The 19,979-nt window shown below is 35.5% G+C and overlaps 1 protein-coding gene across 2 annotated transcripts in view; it reads right to left on the bottom strand.

Annotated features, from left to right (window-relative positions):
* Window positions 1-19,979, bottom strand: part of LOC134541468 (phosphopentomutase) — a 67,978-nt gene that overhangs the window by 7,148 nt on the left and 40,851 nt on the right. Inside the window, exon 8 of one of the 2 annotated variants that reach the window (XM_063384949.1) lies at window positions 2,982-3,087. The exons of the other annotated variant lie outside the window; for it this stretch is intronic. Within the exon in view, the coding sequence (XP_063241019.1) occupies window positions 2,982-3,087 (106 nt within the window). The remainder of the gene's footprint in view (window positions 1-2,981; window positions 3,088-19,979) is intronic. 2 annotated transcript variants of the gene reach the window in all.

Below are 19,979 nucleotides of genomic sequence, written 5' to 3'. Positions count from 1 at the left end.
GAACTAAGACAAGCTTAGTGCGTATAGATACACATACGTACACACAAACACACAGGTTAATCAATACTACAAAGTACAACACATACAGCACAAACAAGAGGTTAGAAAAATACAAACATACAAACAATCAAACACAGCTGTTGGGACCTCTCAACTATCCCAGTGCAGCTGAGTAGAGTAAACAAAAAAGGGGTGTATGTGTTCGAATTTGTGCTCATTCCTAACCACCCATGCTACTCAATAGTTTGTGCACATTTCTAACAGCCGATGTAGCTACTACTATAATTTGTACTTCAGAACACAGACAGCTGAACACGTTATAATCATGTGAAATAGAATTACTTCAAACCATCTAGACACTATGAACAGAATGTAAAAGAATACACAAGTTTAAACTTTCATTGGGAAAAAATAACTGTAATATTTGTAGTGTGTGCTGAAGTAAGTCTTAAAAGAGTAAAAAAAGTATTTCTGTAATGATAAATATTAACCTTATTGGTGTTTGAATTCCACAAAACATTTTATTCACTATTTGATAATCTGTATAAATGAACATAAACTAGAAAATCGGGAAATGCAGTCAGTAATTGTATTTCAATGTCATACATTATAAAAAAAACCTATGTATGTTGAAACCAAAAGAACTTGTTATATTTTTATAAAATATGTGAAATAATGCATGGTAAGTTTCTAGGCCACAGAAATTAAAAAAAATTTGTTGGAATAAGAAAAAATAATCTCAATACTCTCCATAGTATATTTTGTAATGACTTTCCACAGGGTCAGTATGCTTGGCTTCTGGAATGTAGCCGAGTCGAAGCTGTGACCCAGGAGCTTAGCAACTTCAGACAATGACCATGAAAGTCTTGAAAGTCCCCCACATCTAGCTAATGCTACATATCGACTAGTATGTTACGACAAATTTTGATTTAATTATGGAAACTGAATCACTACCTGAAAACAAATCCGTTTTTAATTTCATAAAATACGACTATTAGGAGTACCTAATGGGTAAGGAAATATATGTCTTTATTGGTATTGGTATTCCTCAAACCAGGGAGCACAAACAAAATCATGACACAAAATTCAAGTACAGATATTAACAGTTTTCACTATTTATTGTATGACATTTGAGATTTTTAAATATGGAAAATATATTACGTATATATTTTCAGAATATCCGAGGATTGGTATAACTTAGTTATTTTATGTTGCCGATACACCTATCTTCTTGATAAAATTATTCACTTATTAAGAAATTTCTTATTGTTACAGGTTACTTATTTCTACATCTACTAAAATGAAATTTAGTACTCAACAAATTAACAAAGTAATGGGAATTTCGTAATTTTGCAGGTTCTATTAGTCCGATTAGCACAATTTTTTTTATTGTTGTGTTGGTAAACATGTCTGAAAAGTATGTGTACTTTGTTAGCCATATCGGAACTTTAGTCTGTTGTCAGCTGTTAAAAAGGTAAAATTTGTTTTGGGACATCAACATTTTATTTTTATTTATCTAAGAAATGGATCAGAGAATTTACACTAAATTTTGTTAGAAGAATGGAATAAAGTGTAGCAATGTTTAATAAATGTTAAATATTGCTTTTGTTGAGTCTGCTGTGGGTAAAACACGGGTATACGAGTGGCATACGAGTGGTATACGAGTGGTATAAGCCCACCGGACGCCACAGAACATCAACAATCAATGAAAACGTACATAAAGTGAAACAAATTAATTATGCACGATCGCCGAATCACAATCAGAGAATTCGCTGATGATGTTGACACATCAATTAGCTCGTACCATGAATTTTGCAGGTATTTTGAGTATGAAACGTGTGAAGGCAAAATATGTTTCAAAATTGTTGAATTTGGAACAAAAATTGCCAATGTAAGTTTCTAAGGAGTTGCTAAATGAAGTCAAGAATGATGCAACTACTGGAATATGGGTGTAAGGATATGATGTCGAAACTTACGGTTCAATCGTCTAGTGGAGACATTCTGGATCGCCAAGACCAAGAAAAGCCCTACAAGTGCAGTCGAATATGAAGATTATGCACACTGTGTTTTTCAATTTTAACGACACAGTGCATCATGAGTTCTAGACACAAGGTCAAACAATCAATCAATAAGGAGTGCTACCAGCAAGTTCAATTCCGTTTGCGTGAAGCAATAAAAAAAACAGGACTTGCGGCCAAAAACATTTATGGCTTTTGCACCATGATAATGTACCTGCTCACACCTCACTGCTTGTAATGACGCCTCAGCCTCCAACCACCAGACACAGCCCTGTGCGACTTTCGCCTGTTCTCAAAAATAAACAGAACCTTAAAGGACTGTTGTTTTACAAGCATAGATGACATTAAAAGTGCATCGCTGAAAGAGCTAACAATACCCCAAAAATTGAGTCGCAGAAGTGTTTTGGGGATTGGAAGAAGTACTAGCGTAAGTGTATAATATCTAATAGGGACTATTTTGAAGGGGATAACATTAATGTAGTAGACGAATAAACAACTTCTCTTCGAACAACGAAAATTCTTGTTACTTTTTGAACACACCTCATATAATTTATTAAATTTAATATGACTCATAAATTTTGGTTTATGTATGGTTACAATTTTTTTTTTAAAATAGCTCAGACTATTGTGTAGTTTAGAATGTTTTTTTTTAAGTATTTCTACATAAATAAAATGTTTCCTGTAATATGCAAGGCACTAAAGTATTAATGTAAAAAGACTGTTTAACTAGGTAGCCCTATGATTTATAGTATTGTGAACCTAAACCTCATCATACCTGATATAAACTCAAATTATAAAACAGAAATTATGAAGTAAAAAAATGTGTTTCCTTGGATAAAAGGTTGTGCACCTGTACTGTACATTCCCATTAAACTTCATATTCTAAGCAATGCAGCAAAGCTACATTGAATGAAACGACAGCCACCTGACCAACTACTGTTTTAATGTTAAAATGTTACTCACTGTATCTTTCTCTCCTGAGAAGTTACGTAAACGATTAAACAACTTCTTGATGACTTCTTGATCATGACAAAAATAATATGAGTTGAGAGAGATATGATGCCCATAGCTGCAAAACGAAAGTCAATATTTTACACCTTTCCAATGAAAATATGTATTTGTCATGGAAATAAAACTCAGCAGCAAAGAAAGGGCTGAACAATTCAACAGTTTCAAATAAATATTTACATTCCTTACAACAACAGAATAGAACTGCAAGGGACTGGATTCAATTGAGAGCCAGTAAAGTGCATCTCACATCTAACACTGATGCAAATCTGGCCCTGTTATTGATTTAGGCTTAATATAAATGTACAACTTTGGATGTTTGATACTGAATTATGTTTTTACTACTAAAACAATTTGGTTGAAATTAAGAACAAAGGTAGCCCATATAATGGGCTAACACGCTGTATGCTACTATCATTATGAAACTTCACCCATAAGGTGGTGCAAGATTTTGGTTATTTATTTAATTCTTTCATCCCTTAAAAATAGTCTTAGGGTTGTGAAAATTAACACATTTAGACAACTTCTAATGCTCGGCAATAACAAAACATTACTTCCCAAAATAATCACTTTAAAATGTTTAAATGTTCATGTGGTTTTACTAGGACGCATGCTGGGATAAGGACCAATCTCACAGAAGAACTAATGTATTGGAAAGACAGCAGATGCCTGCCACACTGCACATTGCAATGCGAGCGTGAGACACACTATAGTACTGTACAGACTCCATAACTGTCAGAATTAAGCACATACTAGGTAACAATATTTGAAGTAAAAATGGTTAGTGATTAATTGTTTCTTAAAAAAAATTAATTTTCAAAATACTTACAGAAAACAGCATATTCAAAAAGTTTGAACTGTAACACGATCAGACACTGAAATACCCATGCACGAACTACTTGTTACAGTGAACAGCCAACAACCAGCTACAATCAAAAGTTTCTTCCCTACCAACACATCACCACAGAACAACTGAACTGACATGTTTACAAATTCACCATCTTTGGGTCACCAAGTTTTGTAATTAATTTTTTTTAATGGTACCAAAAATAAAGGAAAAACATTTACATGAAAGAATCTAGTCTATCACTTAACTTTTCAGCATTGTCTTGACTACTGCCTATATGGTTGTTTTTAATAATAAATAAAATATGTCAAAATAATTAGGGTCATCACAATGGTGGGTTGGAGGGTTTTTTTTTTTGGGGGGGGGGGGGAAGGGGGCAGTTGTGTTTAAAAAAATTTTTAATGCTTGGTTTTATCCCAACAGGATTAAAATTACAAGCCTATTGCTAATATAATTCTTTGGAAACCTTATAAGTTATACAGTACACCCAGAACACATTTACAATTATGGCCACAGTAATGTTTAGTCATTGTTTAACTGAGAGGAGCTTAGATTTCATTGTTTAACAGAGACGAGCCCGACAAAATTATCTGCTCCCGGGCCCTAAGCGTTTCTCGAGGACCCTCATGATAGTTACTCATTATTGACAATACCTATTACATGAGACACACAACAAACAATAGCAAAGAATTACATAAATAACAGAAAATGGATGATACCCATGCTATCAATGACATCATTACTAGCATCACAATGTTGCTCACATTCTATGATAATTCATTTTCATCAAGGAAACTATTATTTTATGACCAGAATATTTCAAAGAAACATGTTGTCACACAAGAGTTAACATGGTCCACCATAATTTAGAGGTTTTTAATAAGTTAGTCTCAGTGCAATTTTTTTATGTTTTGGTATTAACGTAGGAGAGGAAAGTGATGTCTAATTGTTTTCAAAGTTTGTGAGAGAAATGGAACAGCCGGCAACAAACTAATGGAAATAGTTTAAAAGCAAAAGTAAATTTAAATTTTAGAAGAAATGTTAATAAGGTAAGATTAAATACAAGTAAATATATATGTAGAGTCATGTGTATGTAATGGTGTGAATGAAATGCAAACAATTTAATGTGTAACGTAATGTTAATAGTGCAATAATGCGGATTGTAAGTATTGCAGAAGAGAAGGGGGGGGGGGGGGGAGGCCAAAAAAAGATAGAAATTTTATTTGGTGATACCGGTTGTAAGTCATTACACGTGTAAAAAATTATGTAAAAAAAAAATTTACTTGGTATCTTAAAGTAGAGTACAGTCCCACCCCATCTACTCTTATTTTGCCATACCAGTATTCACTTTTTTCATTTAAGGGTGCGGTTCAAGTCGAAAAAATCGTCACTGTTCCGAAACATTATTTTGCGGTCGTGTTGTCATTAGGGGTCTCAAAGCGATGTCCCCCACTACTACGCGTGCTTGTATTTAGGCTAGGGCCGGTCCCAGCGCGGTTCAGTCGCGAGAGAGTCGTCGAGCAGGGAGGTTGTGTCGCTGCTCTGTTTGGCCTTAAAACTGAAGCACGCGAGATCTGGGAAACCTCCCTTCTCCCCTCATCCGTGAGTGCCTAACGCCTCCGCGCAGCGTTGCCAGACTGCTCCCTCCCCTCCCAGGGGCGCGCGGCTGTCTGACCCAGGCGGCCGGCTGAACGCGAGGATGAGGCAGCGAGTGGACGGTACAAACAATATATCAAAAGCACTATTATGAAAGACACATTATCTTACACTACGATTATATTCTCACTATCATTTTATTACGAACGCTGGGCTGCCAGTAAACACTCAAAGTGTTTAATTAAATTAAGGCCTTGGAAGTGTCAGCCCAGAAAACAAAACAATAAAAACAAAAATCACAGAGGTGCCCAGACGTCGTATAAAATAATTTTATTTATAACCTCCTAGCAACTCTAGTAGGCTATGTGGATCGGGGATGAATACTAATGAAATAACAAGACTGGTGGTTTGATTTATATAAGTGCCCTTTTACTTAACTAATTTACTTTTGATTTTATCTTTTAATTACATTGGTATGAAAACATCTTGACTACAAAATGGAGGGAGCCCCGGGGCAACAAAATACATATATAAGTAACACCATAATACCTCTGGAATTTAATACTGGTTTTAAGTTAGCTCGCAGGCTCAAAAAAAATTTACATTGAGATTTAATTATGTCCTGTGTCCTGGCACCGGAGGTTTCAATTGATTAACGTCCAGAAGAAATAATTTTTAGTAGAAACTCGGAGTTAAACTTGGAGTGGAGCTTGCAGCTAGCAGCTAATTTTGGAACTTGGAGCTCGACTTGGAGGCTGATTTTGGAGCTAAACTTGGAGGCTGAATTTGGAGCTAAACTTGGACCCCGCCCAAAACAGCGGGGTGAAGTTCATGTCGGCTGCCTCCAGGAGCAGGGAAAGCAGCTCGCGGCACGGAAGTTCTTGATAATCATGGTTAGAGAAAATGAAATAAATTTAGATTAACAAAAAAAACTATTGCGGGCAGCAAAATTTAAAAATAAGAAGATTGAGGCCTCTATGCCTTGACGTTGGCGACTACATGACGTAGTGTTGAGTCTTGGTCGAACAACAGAGATTGACTCTCACGGATCGCGACGCGTGGTCCGCACAGACCAGATGCTGCCCGCCGAATCTTCAAAAAATGGCGTCGGGGCACCTAATTAAAGTAAGAAACTGCCCCCAGCCAAAGAAGGGGGTGGTGGTGATTGCCCGAAGGTGTCCGGAGATGCCCGAAGGGGCGAAGCAGACTGCAACCTGTTCGCTGCGCTCTCACGCGAGTCGTAGGCGAACTAAAATCGCAATCGCACTGCGACTGCTGCCAAGGTCGATTGTGACAAGCTGTCTCTTATGGGAGGGATGAGTATTGCACTCTGGTGGCCAAGACGAGAACCTGTCTGGAGGGTCACAGAAACGTCCGCTAGAGTGCAGTGGGCGCGCTCGCGACCAGCGCTCAGAGCAAGGTTAGGGATTTTTCCCGCCGCTAGACTTCGCTGAGGGCTCTGTTTGACAAGTGGGAATGTCCTTGGGGAGGCAATGTCCCCGCCTGGGTTCACTGGGGGTCGATGCTCCGGGTTGTAGTTCCCGTGAAGCCACCGGTGGGTGATGAGGGAAGGGGGGTTTAAATTTGCTAAGTCGCCTGGGAAAGGCGTCATGTGGACTGTCTCGAGGCGTCGCCGCTGGCTGTAACTTGGTCCAGAGGCATGCTTGCAAAACCCTTACGTATGCTTGCCTCCGAGAAATGAAAGTTGCTAGCAGTGGGGTTGGGGTAGCGTTTGCTAACGCGAAAGTCGTTCCGTTACATAGGGAAGGCGTGACGCGAACCGCGGCCGGGATGCTGCGATCGCAAATCGTCAGCAAACAGTATCTGTTTGAAGCCTGCGAACAAGCGCAGGTGCACTGGGTTGCACAAGATTACGTCGGAGTGTACAGTAATGGAAACAAAATTTAATAAAATAAAAATTACAAATTTATTATTTGGTTTTCTTCTTTAAAAAATTAAAAATTAAATTTAAATTCATACATTTGGGCCTGAAAGTGGCACTGAAACGGCACAATTTTATGTTGATTTGCAAGTGACGGTAGACATTATGTATTTCATAGCCAAATATTCGTTGCGACGTCCATTATTTCCCTGCCGCTCACTGCTAGTAATTCTGTTGGTAATTAACCTTTAAAAATAAACTTCACTAAGGTTTTTAAGTTACAATTATGTACTTTAATTATCCTACAAAAATTTTACATATATCTGGCGGCACATTATATTTAGTGTCACATCATGAAACAGTATAAAAATGAGTAGAAACTAATAAGCGAATTTAACAGCCTCATAAACATACCTTCTGATACAGTTAGCGGCTACATAAATATTCTATTAGACATGTTTTAACTTGAAATGCCTCTTGAGTCTTATGCAAGTACACTTTCAATAGGTAGTATGCCACATATGATAATTTCGCAAGAACAGTATGTCAAGATCCAATATACAGTATGTATATTATATATATATATATATATATATATATATATATATATATATATATATATATATATATATATATAATATTTACACTATCATACATGATTCATGAAATGATCACTGTGAAAAGAAGGGCGATTTTGATGGGATAAAATTACTGTATAAAACATATTTAGTATTAATTATAGAAGAATATAAATTGAAACTGTTACCATTGTTAAAAAGTCTCCTTTTATGCCAACCCAATTCAAACATATCAAAGTTGCAATTTTTGCAAAGTAACATTTTGGTGGTGTGACAAAACTCTTCGCAGTACATGACATATCAGTAATTAATTATACAAAAACTTGAGTGTGACTACATACTAAAAAATAAAACACTAGTAATACAGCAGTTATAATTAAAATTATTAGTAAAAAGAATGTAAGTTACAATCATTTTATTACAATGTTAAGCAGTACAAAAATAATTAAAGAAATACAGTACATAGAGTTTGTTTAATAACAGTAAAATATTTAGATTTTGCTGGCTGTTATTAGCGTTTTTTTTAAATTTACATTTTATTTAAGTACAACGTTTTTCCCACATTGTCATCTTCAGTGGCAGTACGCAAATAATATATTTTATATTTAAACCACGTTAATAGTATTCACAGTAATAGAGAAATTACAATGGATAAGCAAGATATAACATGATTCTATCATTTATTTTATTACATATCAAGAAATAAATTTTGAGAAATAACACATCTAGTTTTAGTTTCCTGATTATCCCAATCCCACACTGTTTAATGTAATTGGTTGGTCACATTAACTTTCAATGCAATACCGCAATATTTAAACATTCAATCCATTTAAAATCCAGAGTGCCTTGTTGTGTAAATATTGTGCAGGAATTCAATACGTAATATGAGCTAAAATCGACATGAGAATGGAGGTGTCAATAATATAAGGCAGCAATTAATGTCCAGGCATAGACGCAAATCATAGGCCCGATGAAATTATTAGTATTTACCAAGTTACCCTATATTAATTTACAAATTTCGGAACAATAAATGCAAATAATTAGAAACATATTAATTAATCTACAAAAACAAACCACATCAAAATACTCACATTTGCAACAAAAAAAAAATTGTTTTCTCTAAAAGTACCATAGCACGCATGCGGAACAGACATTGTAAAAATGTATACACAGCACTTAAAATTATTGTAATACGCAAATCATGTTTTGCAGGGAACCAACATTTGTAAGATGCAATGTCTTAGTAGGCATGGGCCAGCCAGTAACATGGAGACAGATGGTGTTACAATCTCACATGGAAGCATACATAAGTCGGATATTCTCCTGAATAAGATCATCAGGGCCAGATTTAGAGGTCTGGAGGCCTCAGGGCAACAGAGGAGTGGAGGCCCCCTGGACCCAAATTATTTTCCAAATAAAATGAAACATTTTTTTCAGTCGAGTTTTCCAATAAATAATTTATTTTGAAATCAAGTAGATTTTCTTAGTATTAAAAAAAAACATACATAAATACTAGTGTTTACTTGTCGGAATTTGAAAGATTTTTTTTCCGAAGTCTCTATTGTGGGGGCCTTCCGTTTGTGGAGGCCCTCCGTTTGTGGGGGCCCTCCGTTTGTGGAGGCCCCGGGGCTTTCGCCCCGGTTGCCCTCCCCTAAATCCGGCCCTTAATATCATGCTACAGCTGGTGCTACTGACCCTCCAAATACATAGTAGTTGTCACTGGCCATGTTTGCGGACCCACATTATGGTTCCAAACGTTCTCATTGAACGAACAGTCTAGATGCCTTGCGTGTTCACTGGACTTGGCTCGGAGGGTCAGTCCTCGGCTACTATGACCTTACTCTGTGTATTGCAGCTATAAATTATTGTGGGATACGTATGTCCGAAGTGGTACATCCGCGCATGTATTCTGCATAAAACGTGAATGGGACACATGTTAGGCTACTGCGATACAGTGCGACAACCTTTGTTGTACGAATACTAGCGCCATTCGCTCATGCAGTATTTTTTGTATGTTTTAAGAAATGAGTTTATTATAACTGCTTGAAATAAAGGCTAATAAATAAATTACAAAAAAACAAACGTTTCAGTGTTGCAGAAACAAATAACAATTAAGGTTAATTACTTTGGTGGTTTTTTCTATTGTAGGCAGATAGTGCATTTCACTTCATAGGCCGTCAATTTTGAATTTTGAATTCCGAAAATATGAAAAGAGTGATTCACTAAGGTAACATTAATTATCGGTATAAAAAGTAAAACTAAAAAGTTCTGCATGAAAAATGTTTTAAACACTGTTATATTTAAAATGGTCAAATGTCCATTATCTTGACAGTAATGAGTCAGTGTCAAAGGTATCACGGTAATTTATTACGACTGAAATAACAAGTACCTATTTCACAAATATTAGCAGAGATCAAAAAAAAGTATGCACAGTCTGCTACTAATCAAGTGTGTAATATCGTAAATGCTACAGGAAAACTGACAGAAAGCCATTAATAAAAGTGGGGATTTCATGTTTAAAAAAGAGGTTTACATCCCCGACACTGAACGTCACGTTATGTCTCATCCGAAAATCGGACGCTTAGCAAGTGGTAGTTTAAGACTAATTTTAGAAACTGAAGCCAGTAGTATATTAGTGTGATTACTTTCCTTTTAAGTCATGGAAACATTACCTTAGTTTTAATTACAGTAACCTTCAAAACATTTTATTACTAATTTTTATATTTTAAGCACAACATTTCCTGTAGAATTGCCTCAACGAAAATCATGAATCATTTAAAACAGTAGCTACTACCATGGGCGTAGATCCCGGGGGGGCCAGGGGGGCCCGGGCCCCCCCTGGAATTAATGGGCCCCTTCTTGGGGGGGCCCACTTCGTGATTTTAAAGTTAATGGTGTACACAATATATATATATATATATATATATATATATATATATATATATATATATATATATCAGATTATTATTTACAACGACCACAGACGCTTTGACATGCTTTACATTCCTACCTTCGAGTTCCGTAGTTATTTTCCCTTACCCCTTCTGCGAAAGCCATGGTATGGAGTTTTCCAGTGAGAACTTTGAAACCCTTAATTCCTAGAAACCGTTCATTCCAAAGGACGAAGCTAGGGTAGGGTTCAGTTAGCATTTCCTCCCCATTGTTACCCACACTAACTTGTCCTCTGAAACGACAGTATTATAGGTTTCAGGTAGTCTGTTTTTAAAGTGGTTTTGCTCTCGTGTGCGCCAGTCTTCTGCTTTCTTGGCAAACATCAACATGGATAAGTTCGTGACGCGGAAGAAACGGAAAACAGAATCTAATTCTCACCTGGTAAGCTTGATTGTTTTATAAGTAGTGACTATTATTTAGGTAATATATTTTATTTAAGTTATTATGTAATGTTATTTTTTCCAGTAAATAAACAACTTAATACTTTAACAGTAATTATAGCAGAATTTAGTTTATTTACGAACTAAAACTTATATACCATTTTCTGGAATTTTTTTTAGCTCATCTCCATTCTGTAAGGCTAGCTGCTCTGTACGTTACATGTGAATATACAGGGAATAATTTTTTTCCTCGTCAGTATGGAATTTAAATTCACTCTCCTTTTATTATCAAACGATAATTTTTCACAATTCATGGCCGATAGTCACTTTATAACATTTGTTATTTGATAACTGCAACACTGCACGAGTAAACAGAAGTAAAAGTGAGAAAGAAGTATTTAAACGTTACACATCCGTATTTAAGTTAATAAGGAAGCAAACGCGTCTCTTTAATAACTAATCAAGCGGCATATTTTAACTAAATATATAATTCACTGCCAAAATACTGATTATACTAAATATAAGCCGAGAAATGTATGTGGTTCAATTAGCTGTAGGATAAATTTCATAGTTCTATCTCTGAGATTTTTCATTTGTGTCATTAAGTTTTTTTCTTTTTTACCTGGTTGATGCCTTTACTAAATAAAATAGTCTTTAAGGGTTTTAATATGATTAGATCGTTCATTTGATGTTGATCCGTTTATTAGCTTTGGCGCTTTGGGTTTTTAGGGCGCATCAAAAACTGTGAACAAAGAATTTCACGAACAGCATTTGAATCACAGTAATTATGAGATGTGGCATAAAAAACCCGACTAAGTGCGAGTCAAACTCGCGCACAAAGGGTTCCGTACCATTCATTATCTATAAAAACGGCAAAAAGAAATCATGTCTGTTGTATGGGAGCCCCACCTAAACAGTTATTTTATTCTGTTTTAGTATTTCTTGTTATAGCGGCAACAGAAATACATCATTTGTGAAATTATATTCTGTTTTCACGTTTGTTGTATGGGAGCTCTGAGGCGTCTGAAGACATGGTTAAGAAGTACCATGACTCAAATCCGTCTCAACTTAGTGACTGTGTGTCATGTTCACAAAAGTCGTTTGGATGAACTTAGTTTACACGAATTAGCTAAAGATTTTGCTTCAAGATCTGAAATTAGAATAAACACTTTTGGAAAATGGTAATGTATGGGTGGGGTGGTGTTATCTATTTGCATTATCTTCACGTATATTATTTTTATAGATTTTTTCATGGATATTTTATGTATTTAGGTTAGCAAATTATTCAAACATGTTTGAGAGATCACTTCTTATAGTCATTAATTAATAAATACTAAAACATATGTTGCTCTGCTTTATTGTTAATATCACTTACGTAAAAATAAAGTGTATAACATACGAGCTTATCATCCAGAGAAGACTTGTTTCGGTTGACCTCTAGCGCAAAATTCTTAAACCATAGAATTCATGGGCCCCCCCTGGAAATCCTACAGATTTGCGCCCATGGCTACTACTATAATAGCTGTGAAGGTGATACAGGTTTGATTCCGGGTCGGTTAAACAATTTTTTTTTTAATTGTCCTAACAAAGTTGTTGGTCGGCTTGTTTTCGCAAGGAACACAATTTTTTTCTCCCTTTCGTTCAAGTATTCCATGTTTGCCCCATTCATCACACATCTTAAATATAGCTGCTGGTCCCTTCCGACTTCCAATAAATAAATTACTATGTGTGCGTATATATACACACACACTCAATTATAAAAAGATTGACTGTTGCTGTTATCGTGAGGGGAGAAATTGAAATGCCATGTACGTGCTACATGTGGTGAAGCACGGAATTTCATAAAATTCAAACCAAACAATATAGAATTATGTATATATCATACTTATGTATAACAAAGGGTGAGATATCACGCGAGGCAGACATAAGATAGTGCGCACCGCCAAAGTGTAGGATGTCGCAGGAGAAAATTACTTTGGCGAGGGGAAGGAACAGGCGGGCTGAAACGACACAGAAACACGCACAACTGCAGCTCGTCGCGGCCGTAACAATATAATATTGCACTCACAATTTTTTAAACAGTCTGTAACTTATCGCAGTTTCTTCGTATTTTGCAACTTTAAGGTGCTCAAATAAGCAAAAAATAAGTAAAATAAGCTTTTGTAGTCAAAGGATACATCAGTTTGCAAAATGTTTACATAAATTTGTGTATGGTAGGACAGTACATATTTTTTTTTCAAAGTGTTCAGTTAGGAATTATTTGAATACTTTGCACCAGTTAAAACTAACTCCCTGTTATGGCCTGGACCCCTCTCCCTTCGGTAAATGATATTACCATACTATTACTTATTGAAAGCGTGATCCGCCACGAAGGCAGGTATCGACCCGAGAGGCGTCGGGGAGAGAACCACTGCCCTCCTAGGTTCTCTACGTGACATGTTTCTGCGATGGTTTCGCTATTGCCTTCCGCAGAATGGCGTGAAGAACAAACACCACAACAGCTCTGCCCGAGCCGGGATCCGAGCCCGGGTCCTCGTGCACCGCAGGCCGGCGCCTAGCCCACACTGGCCGCTGCCATTCAAGTGTTCACATTTATACAGTTCTGCAACTATTATTAGTTTGGTGAAGTTAGAATTCTGGATTAAATAAAATTTACAAACAAGAAACAAAGGTCTCAATTATATCCTTCACTTTTTTTTTTTTTTTATTAGAAAATGTGTTGATCGCGAAAACAATAAACACTTTGAATATTTTGAGCAACTGCAATTAACTTACGTGAAAAACATAAAACAGACACTATGTTACCTAATTCTATGTTAGCGTAACAATAAGCATAACTAACAAAACTGTTTATAACAGTGATGCAAGCGGCGATTGCTCAATATCTTGAGTGTTTTCGTCATTTGATTTTTCAATTTTCTTATTCCGAAAGTACAATTCTCTTGCGACAGCTTTCTTTGATTTCTTCAACCGATGATATTCTCGTGAAAATGAACTAATTTTTACATTATTAATTAAATCAATCAGAGACTAAATTTGCAAAGCTTGTTTAGTCTCCCTCACAAGGTAACTCTATTCAAAATACGTTATTTAAATATATATGTTATAATAATAACTGCAGAATTAAAATTGTGCTAAATATCACATTTATTGCAAAGCAATACGGCAACAGATCTCAAAAAACCCGTTCCTCTCTCTCTGCGAAGACACAAAATTGGACTTGGCAACACTGAGCACGGCCTTCGCGGTTTGCTAGTAGTGGTGCATTCTTTCGGCGCGTTTCGAAGTACACCCGAACGCTGCCGCGCGCGGTGCACAAGTATTTCACATGCCATTCAAAATCTATACGGGCTACGTAAACCTGCAAGTACCAATTCAAAATCTACGGAATTTCCTCTTTCAACTATGTTAAGTATAATGTGTTTAAAATGTGTTTTTCGATCAAAAAATGTAGTTTTCAAATGTTGATTGAATGCTACTACAGAGAAATAAATTATTTTAAAACTTTAATATAATATTCCATTCAATGTTTAGGAGCTAATTCCGTACGAAAAAGTGATTATTCTTATAATATAATTTTTTTTATAGTTTCAATTGTTATTTTAAAAGTTTTCTTTGAAATTCTCATGTATTACAGCACATATGTTGCATTATAAATTATGGCAATTTTTTCACACTGAAAAAAATACTAACCATTGGAACTCCTATTATACTTTTTAAAATAACCTTTATTAATCTACCGTTTATAGTGAACCCGCCTATAATGAATTCCCGTTTATTGTGAATTTCAGTCTCAGTCCCGGCAAAATAATGTGAGGTTTTGTATTAATTTATTGGATATAGCGCACAACTTTTGTCAATGTTGATACGTTTTCCCGTGTACCACGAACAAATTTTGCCGACATAATGCACATTTATCTCAAATATTTTCATATAATTAAAAGTTTTTTCACAAAACGTCTCTTCTGGATCACATTGAAGTTTTTCTCAGCAACACACTACTCGATTGTCCACTGTTCATATTATAAGGTTTGTTTGACTCTAGGTCTCTTTTTGACCTGTCAACTCTCGGGTGCGCCCTTGTCAGGAAGCAGTATGGCGGATGGTCGTTTTACTCGCGGGGGCAAGTTGCTCTCAGGTCACTCAGGTCATGCTCTCGATGCTCCTCCTCTCGAGGAAGAGTTGCGAGGGCAAGTCGTCTGCTGGTTGTTTTGGCGCGACTTTCACGATGGAGTCAATATGTTATCAAGCTACATTTGGTGATGACGGTAATATTTTAATAGATGACGACATTGAAGCGGAAAAACATTACAATATAACTTATTCGGCGTCCTTTATTTAACAATCAAAAGATTTGCAATAGTTTCCTAGTACAGGTTAGCTTATGCATACTACAGGCGGTTTAAAGTCAAAAAGCAATAATTATATTTTTTTTTTACCTTTATCAAGCTCTCTCATTATTTGTAGTCCAATATATGGTAAATCAATAACAACTTCATCTTCATATGAATCTTCATTTCCAAACAAATTTCTCACGATGTCTGCTATATTTTCCCCCATCATTGTTTAACAACAAATCGCGTTTTCTTCGTGTATTAAAAGTTACCGACTCTTTTTGCCCGCAGGTCAACTCGCTCCCAACTCTTTCAACTCCCGAGGAGCACGAGAGACCTCGAGTCAATCAAACCTCTATAAACAAGTCGTATTCGAGTGGCCTCGGTAGGCTACGTGTAGCCAAAAATGGTGATCAGTTTGGTCAAAATAAAAAATAGTTTTCCCTGCATAGTTAAAGAATGGGCGAACACGTGTACATTTATTATGTTATCAAAATTATAAATAAATTACCGCCACACAAATACGTATGTACATTATAGCAGCAAATTCAATATTTTTACGTCTCATTTTTATCGTTCACGTTTCGGACATTTTGATCGAGTAAGGTTCGTAAGACTACCACTAGATAGAACTCTGTGGACAAAATGTTTCCATAGAAAGTGAGAAAATTTCGTTCCAGCTTTAGCAACTGCGATACTAAATGATACGTTGTAATCTTTGATGCACCAGACTCGTTATTTTTCGTTTATTTACTTTTCACGGTAAAAATAATTACGTGTTATTAAGCTGCAAATGTGCTTCAATAAGAAATACATACATAAAATAGGTGAAAAACGCGTTAAAAAACGTAAGGCATTATCTGTGCGAGATAAACTGGACATTATTGAAAAGGTAGACAGACTTAAACCCCACTGTCCCGCACGTGTTAATAGCAAAGGAACTGGGAATTGCAACATCCACATTAAGTACAATATTAAACAAGCTGAACAATCTTCTTTCTCAAGCTGCGATAACGTCACAGAGTATTAAATGCCCGAAAAAAGGATAATACGCCGATTTCCAAGAACCATTAGGTAATAGAAAGTGTAGTTCATTAAAAATATTATCTGCATTTGCTCATAAAACTGTTGCTTTGAGTATTTTCATTCGTTCTTTTCATGGCTTAGGCCTATGTGTAGTTAAGATTTTGCTTTTGAGTATGTATTGCCAATATAAAAGTTTTCCCAGATATAAAGTTTCCCCTCTATTGTGAACATATAAACTACTCCCTTCAGATTCGTTATAACAGAGTTCTACTGTATATACATGAATACCTTTTTCAGTAATCATATTTGAACGCCAGAAATTACAGCTATAAATAGTGCCAAATTGAAAATTCTGTTCAACCGCGCCCTTAAAGAACCCTGTAAACTTTTTTTGAAAATCAATTTAAGATTAAACTCAAACCATCACCACCCCCTTCCCGGACAGATACCCCAACAACTGACCGAAACAAAAGTAACAAAGAAAACTGTCCTAGCAATTTGGAAATAAATACGGTAGTGCCTACTATTTGTCAGATAGTAAAATAAATAACGTGACGTGTTTGTAAACGTGTCACGATTGAAATAATTCCAAACAAGTTTAAAAATATTTGTGTATTATTAACGCGATCAATTAGCAACAAGTATAAAGACGGCTTAGACTTTCTTGGCCTAACATAAACAATGTTATTATTCGTTAATGAAAATGTCCCAACAAATTAATTAAGAGCATTTATATTAAAAAAAAGGCACATTGGTATGTTTAATGGTGGGAAAAAATAGATTTTGTCTATTTTCTAAATAATAAGAAATGCATACAAGTATATGTATATTCAAAGGCTTGGTTTATTCGAGTCGAGCATACCTTGACCTTAAAGCCAAGCGGAAGTTTGATAAAAGGAAGAAAGGACGGGATTCTATTTTTAAAGCCACGCACTTAGGTGGCGACTGCAAGGCTGAAGAATGTGACAGGCGTCAACGGCAAGATGTCTAGTGGCGAGCGAGAGGAGCGCACTTCACGCGATCACGCCGTAAATTCCTCAAAAAGACCTCGTTATTGCCGTGTTCTCGCTATTACCGTGCTCGCTATAACGGGATTCTCCTGTAGTTACACATAATCATCTAGTATTATTTCATAACAAACAGTCTGGACAGTTTGCTGCCATAATTTTTATATTAAACAGTTTGTGATAGAGGCAGTAGGAGTACTTCGGAATAAATAAATAAATGATTCTTATTTACAAAAGAAACACAAATTTTAACATTACATATACATAGATAACAGAAAAAAATACAAAAATCCACAGTCCAAATAGTAACCAAAAACACTCATAACTAACATTAAAATCACTTTAACTATTTGAGTAATCAAAAATCTTCTTGTTAATTTACTTTGCAACTTTCTTACTGAAGTGCTAACTGTATTTTTAGCAGGATAAAATTTTACAGTCAAATATTCATACATGTATGCATGTTGGTCAAAATGTATTCTGGTAGTACGTGTTGTTTTCATATTGTAATATTTTGCCAGACAGACCAATGAGACAGGGAAAACTCAGGGAAATGAACTAAATTAAGACTGTAGGAACCCAGCATATTAACCATCATCAGAAATTTGCTCATAGCCATGAGGTGATCATATTATGTCCACGCATACTTTTTAGCCATTCATTGACTACAGTAGCAGTAGTCTACATTTATGCAAGACTATCGTTAACTGTGTCTCAGGATATTCCGCTGCAGGAAAAAAGCAAACCAAGTAAATAAATAAATTCACTAGTTTTCTTAAATGATGATTATAAATCTTAAGCAGATTGTTCATACAAAACACTAACTTGGTCTTTTAAATTTCACTTGTTCCTTCATGATCCAACAAGTTCTTTTTGACTAGCGCTTTTGCATAAAACACTACAAAAAAAAAAAAACAGAAAAATGTACGGGGGAGGGGAACTACTACCTGAGAATAGCTCAAATTTGTTTATGTTCCACATTAAATGCACAAAAATCAATATTGCAAACGTGTGTCACACTGAGTTAACAATGAAATAGGCAATTATTTTGAAGAAAAGCAACAAATATTAGATAAATATTTTTTTTTTTACTGGAAAATAAATAAATAGACTTTCATGCAACCTATCATTAGAAAGAATTATAGGGATGTGCGGGTACCCGATAATTTCAACTTCGATTCGATTCCTCAACTATTTGAACCCGGAATCGAAACTAAAATTTGGAATCAAAAAATTCGGGCAAATTTTTCAAGAGTAAAAAAAATCGAAGAAAGAAATTGACAGTTACCGTTTAACTGATTGCTAGACATAAATTTATTCGTCAATTATCATTAATGTAACTCGTAAAATTGCCGCGCACTTTCACTCAAGCAAATTTCATAACGTTATGAAATATAGGTTAGGGCGAACATTGAATTTTTTTCAAAGATTGTGTATGATTTAATTTACACGTTCAGAACCACTAACTGTTTAGGCTTGCAAAGATAAATACCTTACGAAAACTGCTTGTTTATGAAATAGTTTAACAATCTGCTCAAACATTTTTATTTCTGCCTACTTACGGCATATTACTCATGACCATTTCTCACGTTGCACGGGAAAAAAACATTGTTGGTTTATTTGTTTTGAAAAATAAATAACACGTATTAAAAATGAATTTTACAACCATCAACGCACAATTTTCTGTCAACAGTCAAAGTATTTCCTTGTTCAACCAGACATTTACAAAGATCGCCATTCTGTGACAGCCTTCTGTTACCAGAATAACCAACATTAAAACATTCACGACCTGAAAATATTTTAGCGGTGCCGGACGTGTAGACCAGTTGAAATGCCACCATTTATCATAGATTGCGCGTGCCGACACAAAGGAATCAAATCACTGAATCCTAACATTCTGTCAGTATCGAAGTACTGTTTATACTTTTGCCTTTTACAAAACTTAATTAAAGCTGATCATCGTTGTGTGGTTTAACTTTGTGAAGTTAATAAATTAATCATATTTACGTATTTTTTCCGTTTTTAGGGGAACAGATCTTGTTGAAAAAAACTAGTGGTAAATACATGTAGTTTAGCGGTATTTGCGGAAAAAAAAAATGTTAAAAATTCGAAAATACATTTATTATATGCTCTTTCACTTCCTCTTTTCATTAAACCCGGCGGAGATAAGAAATTCCAAATACTTTAAGAGATATCGCCGTTCTTATTTTGCAATACAAGACCTGTGCTATCATTAGACCGTCACATTTTTTTTATTTTGCCGTGTATTCGTGAATGCCTAATTAATTAAAATGGTCGATTAGGTCAGGTCAGTTACATTATAAATACTTTCAAACTAAGCGGACATTAAA

The sequence above is a fragment of the Bacillus rossius genome, chromosome 18 (genome assembly GCF_032445375.1).
Source record: "Bacillus rossius redtenbacheri isolate Brsri chromosome 18, Brsri_v3, whole genome shotgun sequence".
NCBI lineage: Eukaryota > Metazoa > Arthropoda > Insecta > Phasmatodea > Bacillidae > Bacillus > Bacillus rossius.
This window is presented reverse-complemented; position numbering and strand designations above follow the sequence as displayed.